At 48.4% G+C, this 27,119-nt stretch overlaps 2 protein-coding genes across 14 annotated transcripts in view; one reads left to right on the top strand and one right to left on the bottom strand.

Moving 5' to 3' along the window:
• AASDH (aminoadipate-semialdehyde dehydrogenase) overlaps nucleotides 1-13,578 on the top strand; it is a 43,576-nt gene extending 29,998 nt beyond the window's left edge. For 6 of the 8 annotated variants that reach the window (XM_047719369.1, XM_047719367.1, XM_047719370.1 and 3 more), the window contains 4 exons: nucleotides 2,167-2,330; nucleotides 3,743-3,865; nucleotides 4,343-4,474; nucleotides 6,194-8,304. In XM_047719369.1, coding sequence (XP_047575325.1) covers nucleotides 2,167-2,330; nucleotides 3,743-3,865; nucleotides 4,343-4,474; nucleotides 6,194-6,583 — 809 coding nt within the window. In that variant the 3' untranslated portion in view covers nucleotides 6,584-8,304. Of the gene's footprint in view, nucleotides 1-2,166; nucleotides 2,408-3,742; nucleotides 3,866-4,342; nucleotides 4,475-6,193; nucleotides 8,305-10,183 lie in introns of those variants that run through there. The other 2 variants (XR_007125330.1, XM_047719371.1) reach the window with 2 other exon arrangements.
• The window catches only part of CRACD (capping protein inhibiting regulator of actin dynamics), a 272,837-nt gene continuing 255,897 nt past the window's right edge, over nucleotides 10,180-27,119 (bottom strand). For all 6 annotated transcript variants that reach the window (XM_047719362.1, XM_047719361.1, XM_047719366.1 and 3 more), the window contains 6 exons: nucleotides 26,905-26,973; nucleotides 24,704-24,886; nucleotides 21,195-24,036; nucleotides 15,026-15,216; nucleotides 14,319-14,478; nucleotides 10,180-12,509 (listed from right to left, as the gene is read on the bottom strand). In XM_047719362.1, the coding sequence (XP_047575318.1) occupies nucleotides 12,349-12,509; nucleotides 14,319-14,478; nucleotides 15,026-15,216; nucleotides 21,195-24,036; nucleotides 24,704-24,886; nucleotides 26,905-26,973 (3,606 nt within the window). In that variant the 3' untranslated portion in view covers nucleotides 10,180-12,348. The remainder of the gene's footprint in view (nucleotides 12,510-14,318; nucleotides 14,479-15,025; nucleotides 15,217-21,194; nucleotides 24,037-24,703; nucleotides 24,887-26,904; nucleotides 26,974-27,119) is intronic.

Genomic DNA, 27,119 nt, shown 5'->3' with positions numbered 1-27,119 from the left:
ATTTCCAGTTCCCCCCCCCCACAGTTTTTGATAATTATGAGTAAGACTGCTGTAAGCATTTGTGAACGGGATCTTGTGTGAATGTAAGTTTTTATTTCACTTGGGTTAATACCTAGGAGGTGAAGATTATACAGTAAGTGTAGCTTTTTTTTTTTAAAGATTTTATTTATTTATTTGACAGACAGATCACAAGTAGGCAGAGAGGCAGGCAGAAAGAGAGGGGGAAGCAGGCTCCCCGCCGAGCAGAGAGCCCGATGTGGGGCTCGATCCCAGGACCCTGAGATCATGACCTGAGCCGAAGGCAGAGGCTCTAACCCACTGAGCCACCCAGGCACCCCCGTAGTTTTAACTTTGTAAAAAATGGCCAAAATATTTTCCAAGTTGACTGAACCACTTCGCATTCCCACCATCGATATGAGAGGTCGTTGTTCCCCGTTGCTAACACCGGGTATGGTGAATTTGAAAATTTTTTTATTTTAGCCACTCAGATTGTTATGTTGTGGTCTTTCATTGTGGTTTTAATTTGCATTTCTTTAGTGACTAATGATGTTATGTTTCTTTTTATAAACTTAATTGCCATCTATGTATCCTTTATGACCTGTTTCTTCAGATCTTTTGCCCAGTTTTTTATTGCTTATTTTCTTACTGGGTTCTGAGAATATTATGTATTCTGGATACAAGTCCCTTATCAGATTCATGTTTTACATATTTTCTCCTAGTCTGTGGCTTGTTTTCCCTCTTATTCATTAACATTATGTCTTTTTTTTTTTTTTAAGATTTTATTTATTTATTTGACAGAGAGAGATCACAAGTAGACGGAGAGGCAGGCAGAGAGAGAGAGAGGGAAGCAGGCTTCCTGCTGACCAGAGAGCCCGATGTGGGACTCGATTCCAGGACCCTGAGATCATGACCTGAGCCGAAGGCAGCAGCCTAACCCACTGAGCCACCCAGGCGCCCCAACATTATGTCTTTTGAAGAGAAGTTCTTAATTGTAATGAAGTCCAGTTTATCATTTATTTTCTGTTATGGATCATGCTTTTTGATGTCCTAGCCAAGAAATTTTTGCCTAACCCAAGGTCACAAAGATTTCCTTCTGGAAATGAACTGAACTGAAAGAAATGTTTCATTACCCAGCTGAGTCATGGGGTACTGCACTGTGTAGGACGCTTCCCTTCGCCATCACTGAGCAGGCCACTGCCTTGCTACTAAGTAGTAGCTGCGCGAAAGAAGACAGCAGCATCGCTCTTCAGAAATTGGGCCTCACGTGAGCCCCAAGTGAGTAGGTGATGCGCATAGACAGAGCCAAGTAGAAAATGGCGGGCCAGTGCCCAAAGGCAACTTCCCCTGAGTTAGATGCACTGCAGGGAACTTGAACGATCTTCTCCTTGTAGGTTTTGAGCACCTCCACGTCCCCCTGGGTTACTCTGGCTGCACCAGGTCGGGACTCCTGCCTTGTCTCCTCATTCTCGCAGCAGTTTGGGAGAAGCAGTCTGCTGGAGTGACACGCATGGGCCTGGAGCTCGACTTGTTGGATTCAAGTCCTGGCTCTGCCACATGTCAGCTGAATAGTTTTACCCTAGTAACGTAAGCTCTCGGCGCTTCCTTTTGTCATCTGTAAAATGCGGATATCATAGCACTTGCCTCATTGGGAGGATTCCATGGATTAATAGATGTAAAGTTCTGAGAACACTTCACCAGGGCAACGCTCAGTAAATGCTGGCTGCTGTCAATGTTTGCATTTCTTGAATAATATGCGCCGGGTACTTACCCAGGTTATCCTAATTATCACACTAACACTGGCGCGGAGGTGTCCTCATGCCGCAGAACATAACTGAGGCTCAGCAGTGCTGGGTAATTTGCCCAAGGATGGCCATGAAGAGATTTGATCCTGGGTCTGTCAAAGCCTCTCTGCTGTGCAGTGGACAGTTTCTCAGTTGTGTTCTCAGCAGTGAAGCACTTCAGGGCACTTCAAACATAATAAGGTGTGTCTCCTAAGTCAATATTTTTTATAAGTGGTTACTGCTTTGCATTGCTGAAATTTCAGTCTGAGCTGAACACAGATGGACACACGAAGAGCATTGAATATAAATCGTCATGATCGAGGCTGGAGAATTATTTTCCAGTGACGTATTTAAATCTCATCTTTCCTATTTTGTCTCCCGACAGGCTGTTACAATGGGTTAGTTTATGTTCTGAGAAGTAATAGTGGAGAAACACACTGGACGTTTCCTGCGGAGGATGCTGTCAGGAGCTCGGCAGCCGTGGACGCGACCACAGGACTTCTCTACGTCGGCTCTCACGACCGGCGCGCATATGCTTTGGATATTTATGTGAGAATTCACCCCATCGGTTTCCTATAAGCTTAGAAGAATGTGAAACTGTCAGGTGCTCTTGACTAAGGGAGCAGGTATTAACTCTTCCCTAAATTTCGCACTTTGTCCTGGGAAGAATGAGTTAATTAACAGTCTTAATATCTGAAGACATTTTTAACTTCCTTACCAGATTTTCACAAATGAATTTGCTACTCAGAGTTTTTAAATATAAAGAACTTAGAATTACTATCTTGACAATAAAAGAATCACAAAGGAAAATATCAGTAAGACCTGATAAGTTGGGGAAACAATGTGAAGCAAGTGCGATGGTTAAAAATCATTGATAAGAATAAACGGAAATGGGGGGGTGGGGTTATGGATATTGGGGAGGGTATGTGCTATGGTGAGTGCTGTGAAGTGTGTAAACCTGGCGATTCGCAGACCTGTACCCCTGGGGATAAAAATATATGTTTATAAAAAATAAAACTAAAAAAAAAAAAAATAAACGGAAATAAAGAACAAAGGCAAATTATAAAGACCCATATAGAAAAATAAACAAAGGCTTTAAACATAAAAGACCCCAAAGAAGAAATGCCTAGTAAGTATATTTAAGTGTTTCATACCTTTAATAATCAAAGGAATGAAAATTTTAAACTATATGATGAAGAAACGGTATTAGATCAGAATGGTGTGGTAAATGCTGGTGGGAGTTGGGGGAGGTCGTACCTAGTGAAGCCTCCGAGGAAAACAGTTTGGCCACAGGTAACTTTCATATCCTTTGATTCAGTAAAATTCTTCTATCCTGGCAAACCAATCAGAAACATGGATATACGTGTACACCAAGATGTGTATTTCTAAGTTGTTCATAATACCAGGAAATCAGTTCCAGACAACGTTCAGTGATAAGATAAATTATTTTATGTTCAGATGGGATGTTATGCATTAAAGTAGTGTTTTACCAAGTAAGTGAGCTAAATTACATACCAGGTAGGGGCGCCTGCGTGGCTGTCAGTTAAGCACCTGCCTTCAGCTCAGGTGATGGTCCCGGGATCGAGCGTTGCATTGGGCTCCCTGCTCCGTGGGGAGCCTGCTTCTCTCTCCCGTCTGCTCCTCCTCCCTGCTTGTTCTCTCTCTTCTCTCAAATAAATGAAATCTTTTTAAAACAAAGTAGATATATATTCAGAATGATCTCTATATTAAACTGTGCATGTCCCAAAAATATCAAAAGGAAAAATGTTAAACTATTAACATAGTTATTTCTGGGTGGTCCTTGTCTTTATGCTGACTGGAATCTATACAAGGAGCCTGTATTCCTTTTATACTAAGAATAAAAAGTTACTTAACTAAATAGACATAATATCGTGAGGATTAGGGCATGTAGATTTGTTAACCACCAACAGAGGTCAACTAATTTGCTTTCTTATTTGCAGGAAAAAAAGTGTGTTTGGAAGTTAAATTGTGGAGGAGCTGTCTTTTCTTCCCCCTGTTTGAGCCTGCTTCCACATCACTTATATGTGGCTACACTGGGAGGACATTTGCTGGCTATAAATCCTGTATGCATAAAATATGTATTGATGTTATTACCTATTTTTTAAATGTTTTATTTTTGCAATTCGAAGTAGTTTTTAATTATAGTCGAGTGCTTACTGAACCAGAACTCATTAAATATATCATGAAGTCTAGAAGGATGAGAAAATAGAAGTTCTATGTGTCTTTTATCTCTTTTTTAAATTGACAGAAGTTTCCCGGTCATACTAGAACTTAGAATGGCTTGAGGATAGATTTTATGTACTAATTACTTCCTGGTTTTATTGTAAGTTGTTATCGCAGCTCTCGTAAAGAGCACTGACTAATTTCATAGCTGTGTACGTATACTAGCTTCATTTATGTTGTCAGCATGCCATTATAGCTTACTCCGATGTTTATAGCTTTGCCTCTGGGAGATTTATGAGTTTGTTTCATAAAGGGTAATTGATTAGTAGATTAGTAGGATGACTTAAATGCTGTCAATCACTTTTTGCCCATGGCAGGCCACTGGGAACAGAGTTTGGAAACATTCCTGTGGAAAACCACTCTTTTCTTCTCCACGGTGTTGCCTGCAGTATGTTTGTATTGGCTGTGTGGATGGGAATTTACTCTGCTTTACTCACTTTGGAGAACAGGTGAAAAATTTCTGGTTTTATTTTATGTATCTTTCTCCAAGTCATTATAGTAAAATTTTATAAACGTCGTTCAACTCCCTGTGTTGAAAATGAGTTTGATTTTAATTGTCAGGCCATGGGTTTCTTAATTTTTGAATGAGGGGATGGTAGATTGTCTTACTTTTTGAATGAGGGGGTAGTAGATTGAAGATTCTACTCAACCACGGTTCTGCTGATGTGCCATGGCCGCCTCTAATTTTAAAAACTTTACCAGCTTTTAGCCAATTTTATTATAACTTCTGTTGAGGTTTTGAATATTTAAAGAAGCCCCTGCCTTTTCTGTGAAAACTGAAATAGGCTGCATAACCCAAATTGCACGAGTGGACGTCCCGTCTTCAACATCATGACTGACAGGGAGGCTGCTTCTAGGTGACATGAGCTCTTTTGTTGGGAGCATCATCTCCGCTTCTTTATCCACAGGTCACTGTCACTGAGGGCATAACTGGTGCTGGATGTGTGCTCTGGAGGGTTTGTGGTGGCCTTAAGCACACGAGTTCCAGCCCGAGTTAGCCTGGTCATGGCCAGCATGGATTCTGGTGCTTTTCCTTCTACTCTCAGCTCTCATAGCCTGGCAGTTCCTCTTGCTGTGTGACAGTTACTTTGTGATGAAATCTTTTATTATGTTCACTTAATATTTTAATTTACAAAGTCGTTTGAATATATTCTCACCTTTAGAAGAGGCAAATGCTATTATTCCTTTTTTTTTTTTTTTTTTGGATGACCCATAGAAAGATGAGAGTGATTTTGTCCAAGTGAGGGACAGAATTAGGATTACAAATCCTATTTCGTGAAGAGGCCCACTGTGTTCATTTCGTTCTTATTGTGCTGCTGTTACCGTGCATTTGCAAACACTACCTTAGACTTAGGCCTAAGAGGTTACTGCCTGTGTTCTCTAGGATTCTGATGGATTCCTGGCTCACATTGAGGTCTTTCATCCATTTGGAGTTTATCTTTATGTGTGGTTTAAGAGAATGGTCGAGTTTCATTCTTCTATACAGAGCTGTCTACTTTTCCCAGCACGATCTATTGAAGAGACTGTCTTCTTTCCACTGTATATTTTTTCCTGCTTTGTCAAAGATTAGTCGACTGTAGAGTTGAGGGTCCATATCTGGGCTCTCTACTCTGTTCCACTGGTCTGTGTGTCTGCTTTTGTGCCAGTACCGTGCTGTCTTGGTGAGCACAGTTTTGTAGTAAAGCTTGAAATCAGGCAATGTGATGGCCCCAATTTTGTTTTCCTTTTTCAACATTTCCTTAGTGATTCGGGGTCTTTTACTTAATCCGTGTTTTGTTTTGTTTTTTAATCACTTTTGGTGAACCTGATTCTTAGTCCATTCCACATCCTTTGAAGCATTTTTATTCAGAGGGCTTGTACTGACTTCGTTAAGAGGAATTGTGAAGCGCAGCTCCACTTGGCCCTGAAAACTTGCACGGCAGTAAGCGCAGCGGCCGCTGTGGGCGGTTAACGTAGCATCCGCAAGCACGGTGCTGTGACAGCCACGAGAGACAGAGAAATATTTTTATCTCCTTTGATTTTTTTCCCCTTAACTGTGTCTGATGAATTTCTCCAATTTACAAAAATGAAAGACTTTATTACTTTCTAAGAAAAAAAAAATAAAGCTTCACTCTACAGGAGAATTGAAATTAGATGAATGAATGATTTTTGCCTTTATCACCCTTCAGGTCTGGCAGTTCTCGACCAGTGAACCAATCTTTTCATCCCCATGTACCTCAGCATCAGAGCAAGAAATATTTTTTGGTTCCCACGATTGCTTCATCTACTGTTGTGATATGAAAGGTCATCTCCAGTGGAAATTTGAAACCACTTCACGGGTGTATGCCACACCGTTTGCTTTCCGTCGCCGAGAAGGCAGCCGTGAAGTGTTGCTGGCAGCGGCATCTACCGATGGGAAACTGTGGATCTTGGACTCTAAGCGTGGCCAACTGCAAAGCGCATATGAACTTCCGGGGGAAGTTTTCTCTTCTCCTGTGGTCTGGGAATCAATGCTTATTATTGGATGTAGAAATAATTACGTTTATTGTCTGGATTTGTTGGGTGGCTATCAAGTATAATCAGACTCCGTTCTTATTGGATCAGCTGAGCTGTCTGAAAATATTACAGAGCATTTGGATAGTCTTATTTTTTACTAAAGATTATATTTTGCCTAAGAAACTTGCCTATTATACTTTATTGGAGAATGATTATACTTTACTTCAGTAGGAGCAACAAGTGCTTTTAAAAGGAATTATAGGACAGAAACATCTATTTATTACTTTCTTTTAATTAGGCTACAGATATTCAACTTTGGGTTTTTTTCTTTGCTTTTAAAGACGACTTCTGTGAAAAACAAGATCAGAATATACCCTGTGGGTTAAAAACTTAGTCCATGATGTGATGTTCCACTTAACCTATTTACAGTGAGATTCGTAACAAAGGTTATCAAAGGTGGGAGCTTTTTGTCAAATTAAGTTCCTTATTTATTAGTATTTTTAATTGAACAGAATACCAGTATTATATCTATATATCTGTGTCTTCCTATAGTAGAGTTTTAAGTTGATTTACCCTCTTTTTTCCAATTTTTGACACACAAATCTTAATATTTTTGTACCTCTGTTTATCAATTTATTGATTTTGTGGCTGTAGGTCTTTTTGTTGTTGTTCACTGGCTTGGCGGAAGGGCACACAACAAACACTAGGAAGGGAAATACCCTATATCCTTTTAATTATCCTGATTTCTCATAATTTGTACGGTTTGGGGCTGGAGCTGCTTCTCCAGTCCCATAGCACTTTGCTCACAGCCACATTTGCTGGCATGAAGTTGCCCCCCGTGGACCATCCCTCCTCCTCCTGTGAGCTGTGCCCTTTCTGCATCCTCCTCCTCTTGTACCTGGGCTTAGTCCATGTTCTGCTTTAGCCAGTAGCATGCACCGTGGAGGTGACATTATTGTCACTTTTGAGCCTAAGCTTTAAGAAGGGAAGGCCTGGCAGCTTCTGGTTTCACGGAATCCCTGAGCTGTCACATAAAAAGTCTGGTGGCCAAATGGAGAGGCTGCGTGGGGAGGGAGAGGCCCTGACACCACGCTCTACAACCCGAGAAAGCCAGATCACAGGGACAGGTGACATCGCATGCACCAGGCTCCCGGCATTCCAGCCAGCCCCAGCTGTTCAGGCTATCCTGGTACCAGACATTTAATTCCTCACCCACAGGATCCTGAGAAATAATAAAATGGCAGTTTAAAGCCACTAAGTTTTAGGGTAGCATGTTAGGGTAGTAAGTTCTGGGTGGTAGCAGCAAAGATCACTAGAACAAAACTTACGTGTTATTCTTTTTCACATCACTTAAATTACTCAAAAGATGGACAGATGTCTCAGTTTTCTTTGGAATTTCATGATCTAGTTCAGGTAATCAGTTTTTTGTTTTTTGTTTTTTTTTTTTGTTTTTTTTTTTTTTTTTTGGCTACGATACTGAGAATTTTGCCACTCGTGGTAGAAGTCACCGCTATTTAGGGCCTATCACCTCCCAGACGCTCCCACGCACTTAAAGTAACAGAAATGTTTCCCATTGTTTAGCTTCCCTTCATCTCTACAGTCAACTGTGGTATCAGTTTCATTTGTCCATTTGTTCTTCAGTAAAGTCCTAAATATCAAACATGCCAGAATTCTTAGCTGCAAGCTACAGAAGTCAACTTAGGCTATTTTAAGCAGAAAATAACTTTTTTTTTTTAAAAGATTTAAATTTATTTGAGAGGAGAGAGAGAGATCACAAGTAGGCAGAGAGGCAGGCAGAGAGAGGGGGAAGCAGGCTCCCCGCTGAGCAGAGAGCCCGATGCAGGGCTTGATCCCAGGACCCTGAGATCATAACCTGAGCTGAAGGCAGAGGCTCAAGCCACTGAGCCCCAGGTGCCCCCCACCCTTTTTTAAGAGTTTATTTGAGACTGTGTGCACGAGAGGGAAAAGCAGACTCCCCGCTGAGCAGGGAGACTGATGCAGGGCTAGATCCCAGGACCCTGGGATCATGACCTGAGCCAAAGGCAGATGCTTAAATGACTGAGCCACTCAGGCGCCCCTAAGCAGAAAAGAATTATTAAAAAGAATGTTGGATAGCTTAGAGAATTGGGACAAGGACTAGAAGTGAATTCCTGAAATCACCATGACTTTGGCCTGGGGAAGACACAAACTGCTGTCCTTGAAGCTCAGGGGCTCAACCCACTAACGCAGACACCGTTCCCCGCCGCTGCCGGACTGCCGCCCGCATGCACATTCCAATTACGAGGGCTGAAAGGGTGCTTTGCTAAGCAATGTGGATCCTGTGGCAAAAAGAAAAATCAGTAATACTGACCCCAATCTTTATTTAATATAGCAATAAAGACCCCGTCTTTATTGAAAATGTTGATATTTGTTCCCAATGGAATTTGTACTAATTTTTTATTAAGTACTCTCTAAGCCCAACATGGGGCTTGAACTCAGCGATCCCAAGACTGAGTCCCATGCTCTACCAACTGAGCTAGCAAGTGCTCCAAGTACTAATTATTTTTAAACAAATATTGTAATAGAATAGGGTTTATCTTTTTTTTTTTTTTAAGATTTTATTTATTTGACAGAGAGAGATCACAAGTAGACGGAGAGGCAGGCAGAGAGAGAGAGAGAGGGAAGCAGGCTTCTTGCTGAGCAGAGAGCCCGATGCGGGACTCGATCCCAGGACCCTGAGATCACGACCTGAGCCGAAGGCAGCAGCCCAACCCACTGAGCCACCCAGGCGCCCCAGAAAAGTGTTTGTCTTAATCAGCTTTGTGGCCCCCAAGGTGGAAGCCTCGCTCACCTCCCTCAACCACACCCCCGTGTGTAGGCCTGTGAGTCAGCAGGTCTGCCCTGGGGCCGGAAGCCGCCTTTCCCACAGGCTTCCAGCTTCCGCCACCGCCGGCAGTTCTGCAGCCCACAGTTCTGCCGCCCACACACGGAGAAGGAGGCTGCATGGTAGTATTTTCTCTGAGATGCAGAGCATTCAATTTCAATTTAGGATTGAAATAAGTATTTTATTTGCCCCTATTCATTACTTTTTTCTGGGTCACCTAGTAAAAAATACAAGGTAGCACATAAAATGCCTTGAAATGTTTCTTTCTCAACAAAAGTTATGTAAACATGAGCTTAACTTGTAGATGGTCACTGAAATTAGCAAAAACCTCAACTCGAAAAGGAAATTCCATCAGTGCTGAAGATCTTGTAGGTGTTTTTTATTGAAAGATCATTTTCCTTCAATAATAGACATTTTACATTAAAACTTTATACAACCAAAAATCTCAAAATAATATTAAAATCACACTAAGATATTTTTCATTGTTGTCTCTAATTTTATTATTGGTAAAAATATTGCAAGACACGCGTAACTAATGTTTCTGCTTTAAAATAAGCAAACTAAATGTGACAAGAAGAGACAATGAATACATACTATATAATTTGCTGATAACTGGCTAAAATGATAATTTAATAGTAATGTGTAAGAAACAATTGCACTTGAAAAATTAAAAAAGTAAACAAAAAACTATTTATATATATATATATGTTTATGAGCAGAGGTTAATCTGTTACCTTTGCCAAGAAAAGTACGTTTAAGTTAAAAAAAAAATTTAACATAGCAATCATTCATTTAAAAAAAAAGTTTTTTCTTTTCACAGAATTTCCCCCATAGTTTGTTGATCAGAAAAGACTGCAACACAACTAAAGCAAAATAACACTTCATTGGTATTTAGTGCAAATTTGGAGCCATTTTACATGAAATATTAAACATGGACCCTTTAGAAGTTGCTGGAAGTAAGTGCTGTGACTATCCTGTCCTCAGTGTACCCTTTTCCTTTTGAAGACTTGAAGAGAAACTTTGTAACTGAGGTATTTTCTCCTACTTTGTGTGTGCTCGGTGCTGTGTGCGCCAGCAGCAGTGGCTCATCTAGGATCCTTCGTCAGTGACCCGACTGCTTCCCCGTTCTCTGCCCTCACTGCGGTGTCATCCAGAGCTGGCGGGATGAGAGGAAAAGTTCAGAAGGATTCTCGTCGCGCTGTAGACCAGGGCTCTAGTGGAAAGACTCCCATTAAAAAGTGTGTTCTGTCAGTAGTGACACCACTGAGAATGAACAAATGCCGCCACGTTTGATTTAGAAATGAACATCGGTGTGGAAAACATGCAGCGGGATATGAATTGCTTCCCACAGGAATAAAAGAAAATTAGTTACACTGATTCTTAACAGATGGAAGGTCCGGTCTATAGAACAATAAAGCCAACTTGCAAGGGTACAACTGTCCACTTGACCACACCTGCCCACTGCTAACCATGGGGCTGAGCCATCGTTTCCAGAAAGAAGATGCCTTCTATATAGTGAGTGACAGCAACGATACGTTGCCAGTCAAATGAGCTCTACGTAGAGTAAAATGATGAATAATGGTAAAATGTGTTTTTGCAAGAGGGGAAAAAGGAATGCAGTTCCCCATGCACTGGGCGAGAGAGGTGTACTTCTACTGTGGGGTACGGTTTCAGCCAAGGAGAATGTGCCACCCCTGTGCGCTGTAACGTCCGTGTTGGCGATGTGTGGGTTTGCTGGTGGGTCTATGCCTCATGCTTTTGAACTGCCACGTCCCTTCTTTGGACCACGTGTGTGGATAGCAGCAAGGCCACTTAAGACTTGGAGATGGTTTTTAAAGGTACCAAGGTGAATGCTCAAAATTGCAAATGCTGTTGAACATCTGACTCTGAATATGAAGCACTCGACTATGGTGAAGAAACTTCCACAGAAGTCCTCAGTACAAAGGCTCCAAGTCTTGTCTTCCTGTTAAATTCTCCCTAAAGACCTAAGGGATATTCAGAGACCTTCAATGCCAGTAGCTTCTCCTATCTTATAGTAGAAGTCTGGCGTGGGGGGTTTTTATTTTTCCTCTCACTTATGTGGGTAAAATGAGCCTCCCCTTCAGAGTTTTAAAAGCTGGATTACCCTGGAAGCAGTGTATCCCACAGTACTCCTTTGGGATGTGTCAGAATTCGTCTGATAGACCTTCCCGGCCCAGACTCACAGGCTCTAATTCGGAAGGCAGGAGGCGGACCTGGACGTCTTAACCACTGCACTGGGGGAGATTCTCAGAGCTGGGAAGACAATCTGTCGCTTCCTTTCTTCATGACCCTAAATAAAAATGTTCCCTCGGAGCCACATGGGCCAAATGTTTAACACGTCTTTACGGAGAGCACTAGTATGACAGGACCTATGGGACATCAGTGCGGCGGAAGGGTGAGGAGATTCACTGTGTTACGGTTTCAGATGAGGAGGGAAGTCAGACAAGCAGACAAGGGGAGAGACGGCAGCCAGACTGTTAGGATTCCCAGGTACTCAATGCACTCGGGAGAACGGGCATCTTGTTTCTGTCTGTATGACCCTTTCTTTCACCATGATTGTAGAAAAGAAAAGAAACCACCAAACATGGTAGGGTAAATGTTCCAGATTAAAGAAGTTGGAGACCCAAAAAATCATTTAAAAGATTGGCAAAAGTCCTGTTCTAAATGGTGTGTGCATGTGTACGTGTGGAAGGGGCCTAGTAGGCTCTTGTGACAAAATCTTAGTTTGGAGATTCTGCTCCACGTGGTCCCTCGGATGGAATTTTCTCTTGAGAACAAGGAGGAGCCCCAGGCACCAGGACCTAGGATTGTGCAAATACAGTCTTTACAGTTTCTGCACATGATTTTAGAGCCTGTAACACATGCTGCTTTTCCCTCGTGTGGCGTCTTCACCTCCTATAAAAAATAAATAACACGGGCAAGAGAGGAGCCAAGAGCTGGCGGTAGGAGTGGATGAAAGTCACTCTACTTAATGATCTGCGGACAGTCGCTCCAGGCCTTGGCTTTCCTTTTGGCCAAAGCCAGCCAGGCTGGTTCTGTTGACACAGGGGCGGCATCCGGGGTTGAGAACCTCTTTGTGGCTTCCTTCACCAGCGGCGCGGGGGGCGCGGGACCCGAGGTCTCCACTGCGTTGCGTTTTGAAGGAAAAGGATAAGCGTAAGTCAGAGCCACGTTCTGAGGTGACAGAAGTACAAGACTCAGAATGGAGACCCCGTGAGACACTGGGCATCTTTAGTGAGAAGGATTAGGGAAAGAAAGCAGTGTGATCAGAACTACTGCTTACAGAACTATGGTGCAGCTGCTTTTAATCTCAGAGTTTCTGGAAGCCTCATTTGTATGCACAGAAGCTATGCCTCCATGATAGGAAATAAAAGGGAAATGCTATATTCTAGTTATCCGGCTGGTCAGTTCCATGAAGAAAAACATCCAACCAGTAGCCTGAATTTATCTAACTGGTGAGATCAAAAGTTACCCTCTCCACCAAGCAGGCCTGGGCTGCCCCCCGCCCCCCGCCCAGGCCCCTGCTCCTGCCAGCTCTGACCACTTCCAGGCTTGTCTCACAATTCTTTCTTCACCTGACCTTAAAGGCTTCTTAAGGTGAGGGATCTGGGCTTATCTCTGAGTCCTATTTAGTGCCTGTGGCAGTGGCCTACCCATGAACAGAAGTCAGGAAATACTGATGGAAAAGACAAATAAATCAGAACAAACGTTTGCTTCATCGAGCAGAGCCGCTCTGAACCGCATTAACTCTCTGGCACTTCCACAGAAGTCACACAGAGAAAGGTGTGATCCCCGACTTTGGAATTTTATTTTGAAAGAATGATCCCTTTTACAACCCATATGGTTAGAACCCTCAGGTCTTGGGTGTAAGATCAAATGAAATTACATCCATGAAGTTTCTGAGAAATTACAATGCTCCAAAGTGCTCTTCTAATACAGTTGTTTTTTTTCTCTTCACCAAAATAATACATAGAGCTTCAAGGGCAGGACCTCTTTACGTCTCCAAACCTGAGCTAGCAGGTGACAGAGGCATAAAACAGCCTGGGTCTCTGGGTGGTTGCCCAGAAGGGAAAACAGGTGCTCTGCTAACCGGGGGGAAGCTTGTTCCAACTCCTCTCCATCCTTCAAGTGATTTGTAACAAGGAAATAGTTTGAAACGTTACAGGATCGCTTTAACAGAATAAAGAATTTTTTTTTTAAATGTCTTTTTATGTGTCCTGAATATATTAACAGCAGTGTTTCATAAACAACTCAGCTGGAAAACCTCGCCCTCTAAAGTCATGCTGGCCAGAAACTTTTTGAAATCCCTTCAGTGAGTGGAGACCATCCAGCTTCTGCCTGGGAACAGGACCCGAGTCCACTTTTCAGCTCAGGGTTGAAATCAGCCCCTTTATAGACAACTCTTGCTCTGTCCTGAACCTGTCAAAACCCCACTCCACTGATCGTACCTCAACTTCACCCTTTCCCCCAAATCCAGCTATAACCTTGCCTCTTCCTTGAGACGATCTTAGGGTCTCCAGTCTCCCCGGCAGGAGCAGGTTGGTGCAGCTCACGTCGCGGGGACTAGAGGCCACGGGGCGCGGCGAGGACCCGGTCACATTCAGGAATTCGGGGGACCAGCGGATACCACACCGGGAGCCGGAAAGTGGCCGCAGCGGGAGGGTTTACCCCGTGAAAACTGTCAAATGCTACAAATCCGAGGCCTCCCCGCTGCCCCAAGGGTGAGAGAACCCTGCACCAGCACACGCCATGGTGGAGGCCCTGGAGGGATTCAGCGGACGCTGCTCCGAGGGGAGGAGAGGACGGTGGGTGGGAGGCAGCCTGCGCCCTGCGGGGCCTCGCGGGCTGCACTTGCGCTCGCTCTCAGGGACACAGAGCAGCTCTGAGACAAGCCTGTCACCACGGCGACACAGGCAGGGACCTGCTCTCCCTACCTGTCACAGATGTAGGAAGCGTGTTGGCCTTTTTCAGCTGCTCCCTGCGCTCAAGCCTGGACGCGGCCGTCTCGGGCTGCTTCTCCTCCGGCGGGGCGCGGGCCTTGTGCGGAGACCCGGCCCTGCCGCCGCCGCCTCCGGGCTGCAGGCCGCCGCCGACCTGGGGGAGAGTCGGGCACGTGGTTCGTCAGCCTGGGGACACGGGAAGACTGACCGTGCAAGGCCACGGGGCCTTCTGCCCGCCAGCCCGCAACCCCTGCCCGTCGAGGGGCAGCCGCACCGCCCCTGGGAGCAGCTCGGGCCGCGAGGCCCAACCGCGGAGCAGCTCAGCTCCAACAGAAGCCACTTTGCAGAGGCCCATCGAGCGGCCCCACAAATTGGGGCTGCAGACAAGACTCCTGATCTTCCTCCCAAGTCCCTGCTCAAGCGCGATCCCGCTCCTAGTTCTCGTGTGACTGCGGGCCCGGGTCCCTGCTCCTCCGGGAATCCTACCGAGTCCAGGTAACGGAAGAGCACGAGGAAACCACAGTCAACCCCGGAGCCACCGCCCCCGATGAGCGGGGCTCGGTTTCTGCTCTGGCCCAGGTGCTCTCCGCCACGCAGCCGATTTGTTTCCGCTCTGGCTTTTCTCTTTCCCATAAGCCTGGCAACCTGAAAGAGAGCCAAACCCAGGGATGGCAAAGTGAAAGCTGCAGACGGACACTCACGTTCTCTCTGGAGAGCTTTTCTGCCTGCTTGGCCTCCCGGGCTTGCTTCTTCTCCTCCCGCGTCGCCTGCTGCTCCCGAAAGCCCTTCTGCTTCTGCAGCGCCAACGTTATCCACAGCGGCTGCGTGGTGTCCGCCTTCTCCGCGACTTTGGAGCCATCCAGAGAGTGCCTGCTCTGAAGAACCGGCTTTTCTGCGGAAAGAGAGACTGAGATATTGTGATTTATCTTTTAAAGATTTATTCATTTGCGAGAGTGAGCGAGAGAGCTCGAGCAAGGCGAGAGACAGAAGCCGACTCCCTGAGCAGGAAGCCCAATGCGATGCGGGGCTTGACTCCGGAACCCTGGGATCATGACCTGAGCCCAAGGCAGATGCTTCATTGACAGAGCCACCCAGGTGCCCCAATACTGTGATTTAGAATATGTACTTGGGGGCACCTGGCTGGCTCAGTTGGTACAGCATGTGGCTCTTGATCTCTGAATCATGAGTTCAAGCCCCACACTGGGTGCAGAGATTAAACTTTAAAAAATTTTTCTTAAAAAGAAATATGTATTTGGCCTTTGTGCCCATTTCTAGAGCTCAGAGCTCCTAAAACCCTTGGAATTTCCTAAGCAATGAGAGCATAAGGTGTCTCTTATTCCATTAAAGAGATGACTCTGGGAGCAACACTAAGGATGGGGCTGGTTGCCAGAAGAGCTAACCACATGACTAGAGAGGCTGGATCTTTTGTTCCCACCCCCCCAATCTGCAGGAGGGGAGAGGGACTAGAGACAGTTCAGTTGCCAATGACTGAGGATTTAATCACTCACGCCCATGTAATGAAGCCTCCATAAAATTCCAGAAGGAGGGCATTCAGGGAGTTTCTGCTTGGTGAACACGAAGAGATTTGAAGGGAGCGGTGTGCTCTCGGAGCAGAGACGCTCCATACCATTCCCCATAGCTTGCCCTTCTGTATCATTTCCATCTGGCTGTTCCTGAATTATAGCCTTTTGTAATAAAATGGTCATCTAGAAAGCAAGATGTTTCTGAGTTCTGTGAGCTACTGAAGAAAATTAACTGAACTCAAGGAGTGGGTCATGAGAATCTCTGATTTCAAAGTGGATCGGAAGCACAGGTGATGGCCTGGCCTTGGAAATGGCATCTAAAGTGGGGACAGTCCTGTGGGACTGAGCCCTTAACCGGTGGGGCCTCATGCTATCTCTAGGTAGAGAGTGTCGGACCTGAGCTGAAACGTGTCTGAGGATCGTCTGGTGGTTTGGAGACCTGCCCTCCCAGCACGCCGAGCCCCCACCCCGCCCCTGCCACCCACGGAACTGTGATCAGAACCGGGAAAGGTGGAAAGCAGGTTCGTGGTGAGACTGCTCACTTCTCTGGATCCCGCACCCCCTACAGCTTATGACATGAAATACTCAACAGCCTTTCCTGAAATGAACTCTGTATGGATGCCTCAGAGACTTCTCTGCATGGGGAGGTAACATCTTTGATCAACAGAAACACAGAAGCATTTTCTTTCCCTCAAAATGGAAGTAAAAATAAGATCTCCAGTGTCAGAAAAATCTCAGGCCTACAGGGGACCCAGGCTGTTATTTGATTTATTGTTCTTATTTATTGCTTTTCAACCCCTCTCCAAACATCCAATGTGGAACCCCAAAGGATGGGAGAGATACAAGGGAGGCTGTTCTACCTGGTGCGGCTGCTGGAGGAAACTGTGATTTTGGTCCAGTGCTCTCCCCTGACAGACTGGAGTGTAAGCGTACAGCAAGCCAGGGTCATGCTCGAGGTCACGCCGCCGTTAGCGCCCAGGCTGAAGTTTGAACCTAGGACTTCTGATTTCCAGTCTGTGCTTTTCTTATGGCTGACGGCCTCCCCCGTGTGACCCGGGCAAACGCGTTCCGCAGGAGATGGGCAGCGGAGGTTGAGTAATTAGGCTTTTAAACTGAGCAGCCCTGGGTCTGACCTCATGTCAAACTAAAGTTATTTGAACCTCCCTAAGGTCTTCTAATCCCTAAGTAGAGATGATAATGACGCATACCTCCTCAGGCTGGCCAGAAATGAAGAGATCGTGGGCATCAGAACATTCAGAACAGGGCTTGGCATGACCTGTTCGGTTTTTGAGAATCATCCCCTTCTTTTCCCTCAAGTAAAAATTATGCCTTTTTAGAGATAATCATTCTGTTACTGAATCCTTTACTATCTCAAAGGAAAAGGGCCCACTATAGTCCTGCTCTTTTGAAATCTACTAGAAGTTCACAGTTTGATGATCTAGAACCTTACCAAACAGGGCTCTCAGGCAACTCGACTTTATATGAGAAGAACCAAAGAAAATCAACTTAGGAATTCAAGCACAAAAAAGGGGCAGATTCTGCTTTTCTGTACCTTTTAGATCTATAACACTGCACAAAGAGAATTCCTAATACAGTGAGTCTTGGTGGTTACACTATCCCTAATCATCAAATAAAGATTCAGGTATGATCTAACACAGTGAAGAAAACTGGCATACTTCGGAAGTATTTAAAAAACAAAATCCCTGAAAGGTATTTTTTATTAATCTTTAGTTAACCAAAAAAATTAAATACAGTTGACCTTTGAACAACAGGGGTTTGACCTGTGCAAGTCTACTTCTATGTGGATTTTTTTTTATAAATACAGCACAGTACTGTAAATGTATTATCTTTCTTATCTTTTTCTTAATAACATTTTCTTTTCTCCAGCTTACTTTATCGTATAATTACAGTAATGTACAAAATATGAGTTAATCAACTGATTACATTATTAGTAAAGCTTCCAGTCAGCTGTAGGCTATTAATAGTTAAGTTTTGGGGAAGTCAGCCGTTATACACGATTTCAACTGTGCAGGAAGTTGGCGCCCCCTAACCCCCATGATGTTCAAGGGTCAAGTGCATTCACCACTTTAAGCATTATGCTTAACTGAGACGCTCTAGATACATGGGGACTAATTTAATAAATTTTGGGTTTTTTACTCAAGGGCCGTGTAACATTATTGTTTGTAAAATGTCTGAAAACCAAACTGGCAAGATCCAAATGGTTTCTATTTAAAGCAATTATGTAAAGGGATTCCTACACTAAACATTCCATCTGAAGGTCATTAAAACCACTGGCCAGTTTCCTGACAACAGTTCGACAGGTGTTTTATCACAAGGGTCAAAATACCTTTAAAGTATAATTGCCTATTTTTTTTATTTGAAAAGGTAAATCACTAGCCAGATTTTTATTTCCTTAGAACTGTGGCTTGAATAGCACTTTCTGGAGTTATGACCGGACTTTAAAAAGGCTCTAATACAGTATGAGAAAGGGCCTAACAGGTCCGGACTATAGCTGGGGATCAATAAACAGAAAACATCTGAGGAAGGTAAAATGGGGCTCCTGTGAATTTCAGCCAAGGCCGCCCAAAGGCCTTCAACATACAATGGCACTGACTCTCATATCCTGAAGTAAAGTTCTAGATCACCGACTTCGGACTGGCCCCGACAGCTACCACAAGGTCATGGAAAAATCAGAGTTGGGGGAAGAAGCAGCCAGGGTAAAACATTTGTTTAAACCTATTCTTTCTCATTCTGAACTCAGTGCACGAGGGGAGCCACAGGCCATTCAGATGCCCTCCTTCGGGTTCTGGGGACACAAGGAAGTCCATCCCGGCCTTACAGGGTTTGAACCACAGCTCCTGAAGGCAGTAAGTTCTTGGAGAAAGGGCCACTTATTATGGGTTCCACACACCATAGGGAGGTGGAAAGTTCAGAATAAGATGACCTCTAGAGGACAAACGGGGGGATTACCTTTGTTATTTTCATTCCCACCGGGGCAGATTCAGAGTCAAAGCCCTCCCAGTGGCTCAGCCTATGGATTGGTTCTCACTGGCCTCAGCCTTGGGGATGGAAGTCTCTTTTACACCAGTGGCCTACAAAATAAAGGGTGTGTGTGCCCTAGGGAATGTGTCCGGCCATTCACTGGGGCTAAGTTAGGAAGAAAAGGTCAGAATTTCTGAGTATGTTTAAATTAAAAAGAAAAATGAAATTAAGCTTTTCTAATATTTAGTATTTAGACTGGCACAGACATCCTCACTCAGGCCATATTCCAGAAGGCCACCTAGAACAAACAGTGTATTGACAGCCCCCCCCTCCCCCCCCCCCCCCCCCCCCCCCCCCCCCCCGCTGCCGAAGGTGGAAGCACCAAGTGCAGGGAGGGGGGAGAACTACTAACGCTGTCCCTTGTCGGCTCTCCTCACTCCTTTGCTTTTAGCGAACTGCTATTAATACAAACACAAGAACCTAGCAGAGCTGACAAGCTCTTTGCCCTCTGCTTTATGACAAAGCCAGAGCTGTCAAGCAGCTGGCCAAAGAAAATAAAAGGAAGCACCATGATTTGCAACAGATTTAGGTCCCCTTTGTTTCAGTGAACTTCACCCTAAATGCACGGGAGCTCCAGGGGTTTTAGCTAATGACAGCACTACAGGCACACAATTAACAAAGGAAATTGGAGATCCAGGCTTTAACATTTTTATTCTGATGAGGGCGTTCAGTCCAACACACCCTCGGCCTGGCCTAGTATGGGGTGGGAAAACCTCAGTGGTCTTTAGATGGTACCCCCAGGGCATGAGGACCTTGCTTCTTTTCTAGCAAATAAAGAAAAATTCAGTTAGCAGAGCCTGACAGCCCAGAATCTGGATCCTGGGTAAGAAAACAGGGGCAGTAATGGTTTTTGGTAGAAAATTACAATAAAGGGACTTCTCTATGAGAAAGAAGCACAACTGTTATTTCTCTGGGGAGAAGCTAAGGAGAGTGATAGAGTCCCCCAGACAGTGAGAGGGACTTTGACTTTGAGAGGGAGATCATAAGAGCTAATGACACAAAAGCTAATGTCAAAACCGAAAATGGGGCTCCAGTTAAGACGGCAACATAGAAGGATCCCGAACTCCCCTCCTCGCATGGACACACCCAATATACAGCTACATATGCAACAGTTTAAAAGAAATCCAAAAACTCCTACACGTTGGGTGAACGAGAAAAACCCCATGTGGAAGGAGGCTGGAGAAGCTGGAACACAAGCTCACCATGAACCCACAACTGGGAGAGAACTCACAACTCCTATCTTCTCCTTGGGGAGCAAAGGGTTTTGGGCTCCACATCTGGTACCCCAACTTTTCAGACTTCTAAGAGCTAGGGCCCCTCAAACACCTAGCTCTGAAGGCCAAGGTGGGGGCTGCCAGTGCGAGTCCCGCGAGGCTATGGGGAACTACGGGACAGCTCTTAGCCGCTTGTGGGACTACCATGGTGACCCCCCAGGGCCCAGCACAGAAGGAAAAACAGAAACACCAAGAAAAAACTGAGATTGGGCTTCTCATCAGCAGGACAAACAGAAATTAGGGAGAAATGGTCTGGAGACTGCTGGATCTACCTGCCGTCTAAGGCTTGGTTAAAAAGGACAATGAGACCTTCCTTCCGTAAGGCAGGTCACCATACCAATGCTGCTGGGCAAACAGCTCTTTTCTCTGCAAAAATCACTCTCCACCTAAACAGTCCAACAAAAGAGAAGGCCTACGGGTTTCCTAATAAACCTCAGGGGAGAATTTCTCTGAGAAACAGAACTTCTGGACTATCTTTCTGAACGTTACCTCCAACCGTACAAAACAAAAAAGAAAGTATCCTATGAAGTTCTCAGGGGCCCAAGGCCACTCTGGAGAAACAGTAGGGACGGCAGCTGCTCTGCAGGTCCTAGCAGGAGGCCTCAAGAGCCAGGCTGCCGGGCGGAGGGGGTCCCGCGGCAGCGCGTTTGGCCCAAACTGCCGGGGAGCGGCAGGTGCACCCAGAAGCGCCTCGGGCGACGCTGCGGCCGCAAGTCCGTCCCCTCCCGCCGGAGCCCGCAGCTGCCCAGAGGACGCAGCCTCCTCCGGGGAACCCGTTCGGACCAGCCCCGCACGGGCCCCGCGGAGGATGAAGGACACACGCTAATCAGGCCGGCCTCACGTGTCCACGGCCGACCCCCCGCGTGTCGGTCCGGGCGGCAGCAGCGGCCCGCCCGTCGGTCACGTCGCCGGCCCTGGGCAGCGGAGGAAGCGACGCGCTGGGTGGGGACCGTCGAGCGGCCGCCCCGGCTCCGGCTGGGCCCCACGCGCGGCACCGGAGCGAGGCCGAGATGCCCCCGACCGCCACCTACCTCTCCTCCCGGGCTCGGGGGTCGGGCAGGGCTTCTCGGGCCGGGGGGCCGGCGGAGCCGGGGAAGCGGGTCTGCGCTCGGGCTCCACTGCCTCCTGCTCGTCCCTCGGCGGCGCCCTCCTCGGCTCCGGGGGCGGCGGCGGCGACGGCGGCCGGGGCTCCCTGCTCTGCTGGGGCTCCCTGGCCGGCTCGCCGGGCTCCGGGTCCGGCCTCCCCGCCCGGCGGGCCAGCAGCTCCACCAGGTAGGGCCTGCTCAGCTTGGAGAGCGGCGACGGGGGCGGCGTCTGACCCGCAGGCTTGGGGGCCAGCGCGGGCTTCGGTGCCAGCGGCGTTCTGTGGGCCGCGCGGTCCTGCTCCGCGGCCGGTGGGGGCCCCGGGGCGGCGGCGGGAGAAGGGGGGGCCCTTCCGGCCGAGTCCTTCCAGGCGGACAGGCCGGGCTTCCTCTCAGGGGGCAGGGACGGGCCCGGCTTGGCGGCCGCGGCTTCGGGCTCCTTCTCTCCCCTGGTGCCCCCGGGGGCCGGGGGGCCGCCGTCCGCGCTGTCCCCCGTGCTGCTGTGCCTCTTCTTCTTCTTCTGTTCCGTCTGCTGGTCGCAGTGGAAGCGCAAGGAGTAGTTGGTCCTTCTCAGTTTTATGCCAAACGGTGAGGCTTTTTCCTCCTGGCCGGGCATCGAGGGGTCTGGCTTCCCTCTCCCGCTGCTGGTCTCAGCGTCCGAAGTGGCCCCGGGCTCCGCATGGGCCACTGCCTTCTGCGGCGGGTAAGCAGGGCTGGGGACAAGGAAAGACGGGAGGTCTTTGGCAAATTTGCACCCCTCCGTGGTGTCTGCTGGCCCTGGTTTCTCTGCACCCTTGGGGAGCTCGTTAGTAGCCAGGGACTGGGGCGCCCCGGGTCCCAGCGAGGGTCTTTTTCTCATGCTCTCCGCTTCTGTGTTCTGTTTGGAGGTCTCGGTGCCACCGTCAGAGAATTTCTGCCAAGCGGGCATAATAGAGAACTTGGCATTTACTGGGGGGGTCCTCCGGAGGTTCCCGCGGGAATCACTGCGGGCCCGGGGAGGGTGCTCGTCACCGGGCCGAGGCTGCTCGCCCTCCGCGTTCTTCAGGATCCTGGACCGAATGGACGCCCATTCGGCGAGGGCGGCCGCACTGCTCGGAGACTCCTGGGCGGCCCTGACCTTCCCGCTGCCTGCCCGGGGGTCGACAGGCGCTCGGGGAGGGTTCTCCAGGGCAGGGACGTCAACGTGCTTCTTTTCTTCCGACAAGCCCAGGAGGGACTTGCATGCCGTGTCCTTGATCTGGCTCAGGTTGACCGCCGGGCCGCAGAGCTGCGCTCCCGTGACCAGAATGGCTGTGTGGGGGACACTCAGGGAGGAGGGCAGGGCGTGGGAGGTCGCGCCGGCTCGCGGGGTCTTCGGCGTGTGGGGAGCAGAGGCAAGTCCCGCATCTCTCGCGGGTGTCACCGGGCTCAAATTGACTTTGGGGAAGAGAATCTGTTTCCCTCCCGATGACACCTGGAAAGTGTAGGGCCTTGGCATGCTCTGCCTCTCGTCCACTTCCTGCCACCGGAGCTCCTCCCCCTTTCTGTCTTTTTCTGGAGCAGCGGCTTCCTTCTTCTCCCCGGGAGTCTCTTCCACTTGCGCCTCTTGTTTCTGGGGAGGCTGCGCGCTAGTTTCTGGTCTCTCTTCCTGACGCGCACGACGGTCAGGCTCCAGACCGTCCCCGCGCTGTCCCTGCTGCTCTCCTGCTGGCGCGGCCTCCTGACTCTGCTTCTCGCCAATCTTAGATTCCTCGGAGCTTTCGCTTTGCTTCTCGGGCAGCAGGTGCTCTCGTTTCCGGGGTTTCTCTGCAAAGTCCATCTTTGGACTCCTCAGGCCCCTTTTTTCGTCCAGCTGCTGCCACTTCTCATCGTGCACTCTCCCGGCTTCCCGATGCTCCCCTTCCGGCCTCCTCAGGGCCTCCACTTGCTCCCGCTTTCCCAGCTCTGCCCTCCTCCTGGCAGCTGCCTCTGCCTCCAGCCGCTTCTCCTCCCGTTCTCGCTGCTCCTCCTCCTCCTCCGGCCGCCGCTGTTCCTCTTCTAGCTGTCGCTGCTCCTCTTCTAGCTGCCGCTGCTCTTCCTCCCGCCGCTGCTCCTCTTCCAGACGCAGCTGCTCCTCCCTTTGCCACTGCTGCTCCTCTTCCAGCTGCCGCTGCACCTCCCTTTCCTGCTGCTCCTCCTCCCACCGCCGCTGCTCCTCCCTTTCCCGCTGCTCCTCCTCCCGCTGTCGCTGCTTCTCGGCTTCGAGCCTCTGCTGCTCCTCCAGCTCCTCCTGCCTCCTGAGCTCCCTCAGCTGCCTCTCCTCCTGCAGCTGCTGCTGGGTCTCAGCCTCCATGCCGCTCCACACCACCTGCTCTTCCTGCTGAGCAAGGCACTGGAGGCGCAGCTGCTCTGGGGCCTCCAGGTGCCTTCCGTCCACCTGATCCCTCCGCCCTTGGCCACCTTGCTCTTCCAGTCTCTGCCTCTCCTCTTGGCGCTGCCTCTCTTCTGCCTCCAGCTGTAGTTCTGCCCCCTCTCCCTCCTCGTCTTCTCCTTTCTCCTCCAAGAGTTCCTGCTTTCTGTTCTCCTCCCAGAGCCTCCTCTCCAGGGCATGGAGTCTCTGCTCTTCCAGACGTCTCCTCTCTGCTGCCTCGGCCTTCTGCCGTTTGCACTTGGCCTCAAGTTCCAGCCAGTATTCCTCTTGGCATCTCTTCTCTTCTTCAGAGTCCAGCAGGTCTGGCTCTTCTTCATGCCAGACTGGCTTGTCTTCTCCCGAGTGTCCGTTCTGGTCCGGCGAGAGCTGATAGGGAAGGCCACCATGTTCATTTGGTCCATCCTAACATTGGTAAGGAAAGAAAGAATTAGCCTTTTCCTTTCAAACAGGCAACCATTACCCACCCTATTCACAATGCCCGTGGCCCTCTTAATCTCAAAAGAAGGGGCAGTTGTTCCTAAGTATAGAGCTCGGTAAACCCAGGCCAGAACACTGGGAATAAACAGCACGGGTGGAGGGAAACACATCCCTTCGTGTTGACTTCTGGCCCCTTTGTTGGTCATTCTCAAGTTCCTTTTGCTGAATACAAATGAATCACAGGAGAACCAATAGTCCAGCATGAGAAAGATGAGAAAAAATGAGCTTTGCACGTCGTGTGCCCTGAAACCTGTGACCTCAAAGGCCACCCTAGTCAAACCAAAGACCCTCTGGCTGAGCTGTGGCAGGGGAGCTGGGTCACATGGCAGGGGCAAAGCCAACACAGAGGGCCTGGGGGCCCTCAAATGACAGCCTCTTGTTTTGGGGCCCACCAGCCCCCAGGCAGGCATGTTAGAAAGGGCGATGGAAAGTAAACGGGCCTGCTTTGCCCTGGTTCACTGTAACTCACCAGGTCCCTGATGAGAGAGACCTAGTTCCTTCTACTGGCCCCCATGGCACCGCCCTACAGGGTAGAATCAGCGGCCAGCAAGCACGGGCAGCTGTCTGGTCAGCCAGGATGGGCCTCTCATACCCTGGCAAGTCGCCGGTGCTTCTTGGACACCCTCTGGTTTTTTGGCTTTACGGACAGCTTGTGCTTGGCGGCACTGTTGTCCAGGCGAGCGATGGCTAGGGGGATGGCGTCTAGGTTGACACTTTCGATGGTTCCAGCAGAAGACAAGTGCCTTTTTGGCCGAGATGGTTTAATAGGAGCCACCTGTATGGAGATGAAACCACATGGTCCCCATCAGAGCCACAGCCCTTGCTGGAGGCAGCACCTGGCCCAGCCCGGCCCCGGGGATGGCTTCGAGCAGGTGGCGCTCACTGGGACCGTGAGGGGAGCACGATTTGTTCTGCCAGTGTTATTTGCATTAACTCATAAAGGTCATTTAACCTTTCACAGACTAATTTTCCTACTTTGAATAATATGGGGAAGGGGGAGGTTAGAGTAGATGGGGGGTAACAAAACATAGCCAGGGGGCCCAATCCTGCACATAGCTTAATTTGGCACATAAAGTTTTGCGGGCACACAACCACGCCCATTGCCCATTGTCTTTGGCTGTGTTTGGGCTGCAAAGGAAGAGCACAACAAGGGGGAGTGTCCTGGTTGGACTCTATGGCCACCAAGCCTGAAGTAAATCATAGTTTGCTGAGCCCTGGACCAGCTCAACTCTGTGCTAATGACTGTCATTTAAGACATGACCTGAGACACCTGCAAACATCCCTCAGCTTCTACCTTAGTCCCTCTGAGGCAGGGAATGTGTCTTTTTTCTCTTTTCAGTCCCCTTTATGACCACCATTTGGCAAGTGCTCAGTAAATATTTTTTAGGAGGAATAAAGGAACCGCAACAAACTAGATCGTCCGTACTTAGGGCATGAAATTGGTACCCACCAAAATGTTCTAGCACAATCACTCCAAGGCCACGGAGCACTGAGTTGCGTGCACCAAGCCCATGAGAGGGCGAGGCCCTGGGGGGAAATGTACCACCCCGGGGGGGCCCCTCAGGGTGACCAGCAGCACCGGAATGCAGATGGGCGCACTCAGAAACCACCACCCGGACAAACTGTACGCATCTAGGCAGGTCAGAGAGATCCAGCTCGGCCTGCACTCACTGAATGGGAGGAGAAGCCACACCTGCAACTCCTGAGAACGTACAGGCCAGACAGGCGGGCGGCAAGGGGAGGGCTCCCAGCTGCACGGCGCCAGCGCGCAGCAGAGGGCGCTCTCGGCCCTCCCTGCGGGGCCGGCCGCTCCCAGGCACCGGCGGGGCAGGAGCGGAGGCCGGGCCGGTGGGCCGCATTCATGCTAGCAATGCAGAGCCCGTGGGGCTTAGCGCACAGCTTCGTTTTTTGCGATTACCTTCCATATTCGTGCGCTAAAGATAAAGGACCAAGCCAGCTCCAAGAGCAAAATGGATGCTCAGTAAATAATAACTTATGATAAGAAACACAGAAGTAAGGAAAAATAATTCCAGCCTTTGGGCTCCTAGCTATTATTTCTTTATGGTTATCTTTAGAATAGGTATCACATTCTGAACTCTTGTTGAAGAGATGAATCAAACATTATTTCCATCCCCTAAGAGATGGATGAATAAAAAGCATTCCAGCCAAATGGGACAGACTGAAGGCACAGAGAAGTACCAGCAGCTGAGATTTAAATGCAAGTTTGCATTTCTAGATTGTTCCGGCTGGGCTGCTTCATTGTCTGGGCGGTGGCAGTCTGCGGCCATCCCCCTTCAGAAGACTCGGACACACTGCTCACTGTACCGGCCCCGGGAGGAAGCCTGGAGCCTGTGCAGACAACTGCTCTGGCTAGCGGACTGGCCTCTAAGGGTCCCCGAGACTCCTGCGGGCAGGGCACGGTCCCAGGTTTCAACTGAACACAGAAAAGTTAAAAAACAAAAATACATACAAGCAGAGAAATGCTGAGGTTTTTTGTTTTGTTTTGTTTTTGCATCTCTAAATAGAAACTCTTCCTTACAGACCTGTGTACCTTCAGGTGTTCTGGAATGCCTTTTCCAATGGCTTCTCAGGGTCTTGAAGGACCTGGCACATTTAGGAAGCCGTGGAAACGGACGCTCTAACATCTACCACTGGTAACGTTCTGAAGGAACTGAAGGTAATGGGTGTAGGTGGCATTTATGAATGGAAAAATGATACGGTAGATTGGGAAAAAAGGGTCCAAAATGGAAGCTGAAGTAAAGAAACTAAAAACTGAAGTTCAAATCATACTACCTTGTCTTCCATCTCACTTCTGGCTCCAGGCAGATTCAGAGGACTCTGAGAACTTGGAGGGTCACTGGGCTGGAACAGTAAAGAGAGCGCTCAAGTCAGACGCCGGAACAGGAAGTTCCGGGCAGATAACCAGACTCGCCGCCCGCAGAGAGCCGGTGGGAGTCAAGGTGGGGACTTTGCTAATGTTCAGATGAGGACTCCCAGCACGGAGCGTA

Source organism: Lutra lutra, chromosome 2 (genome assembly GCF_902655055.1).
Source record: "Lutra lutra chromosome 2, mLutLut1.2, whole genome shotgun sequence".
Lineage (NCBI taxonomy): Eukaryota > Metazoa > Chordata > Mammalia > Carnivora > Mustelidae > Lutra > Lutra lutra.
This window is presented reverse-complemented; position numbering and strand designations above follow the sequence as displayed.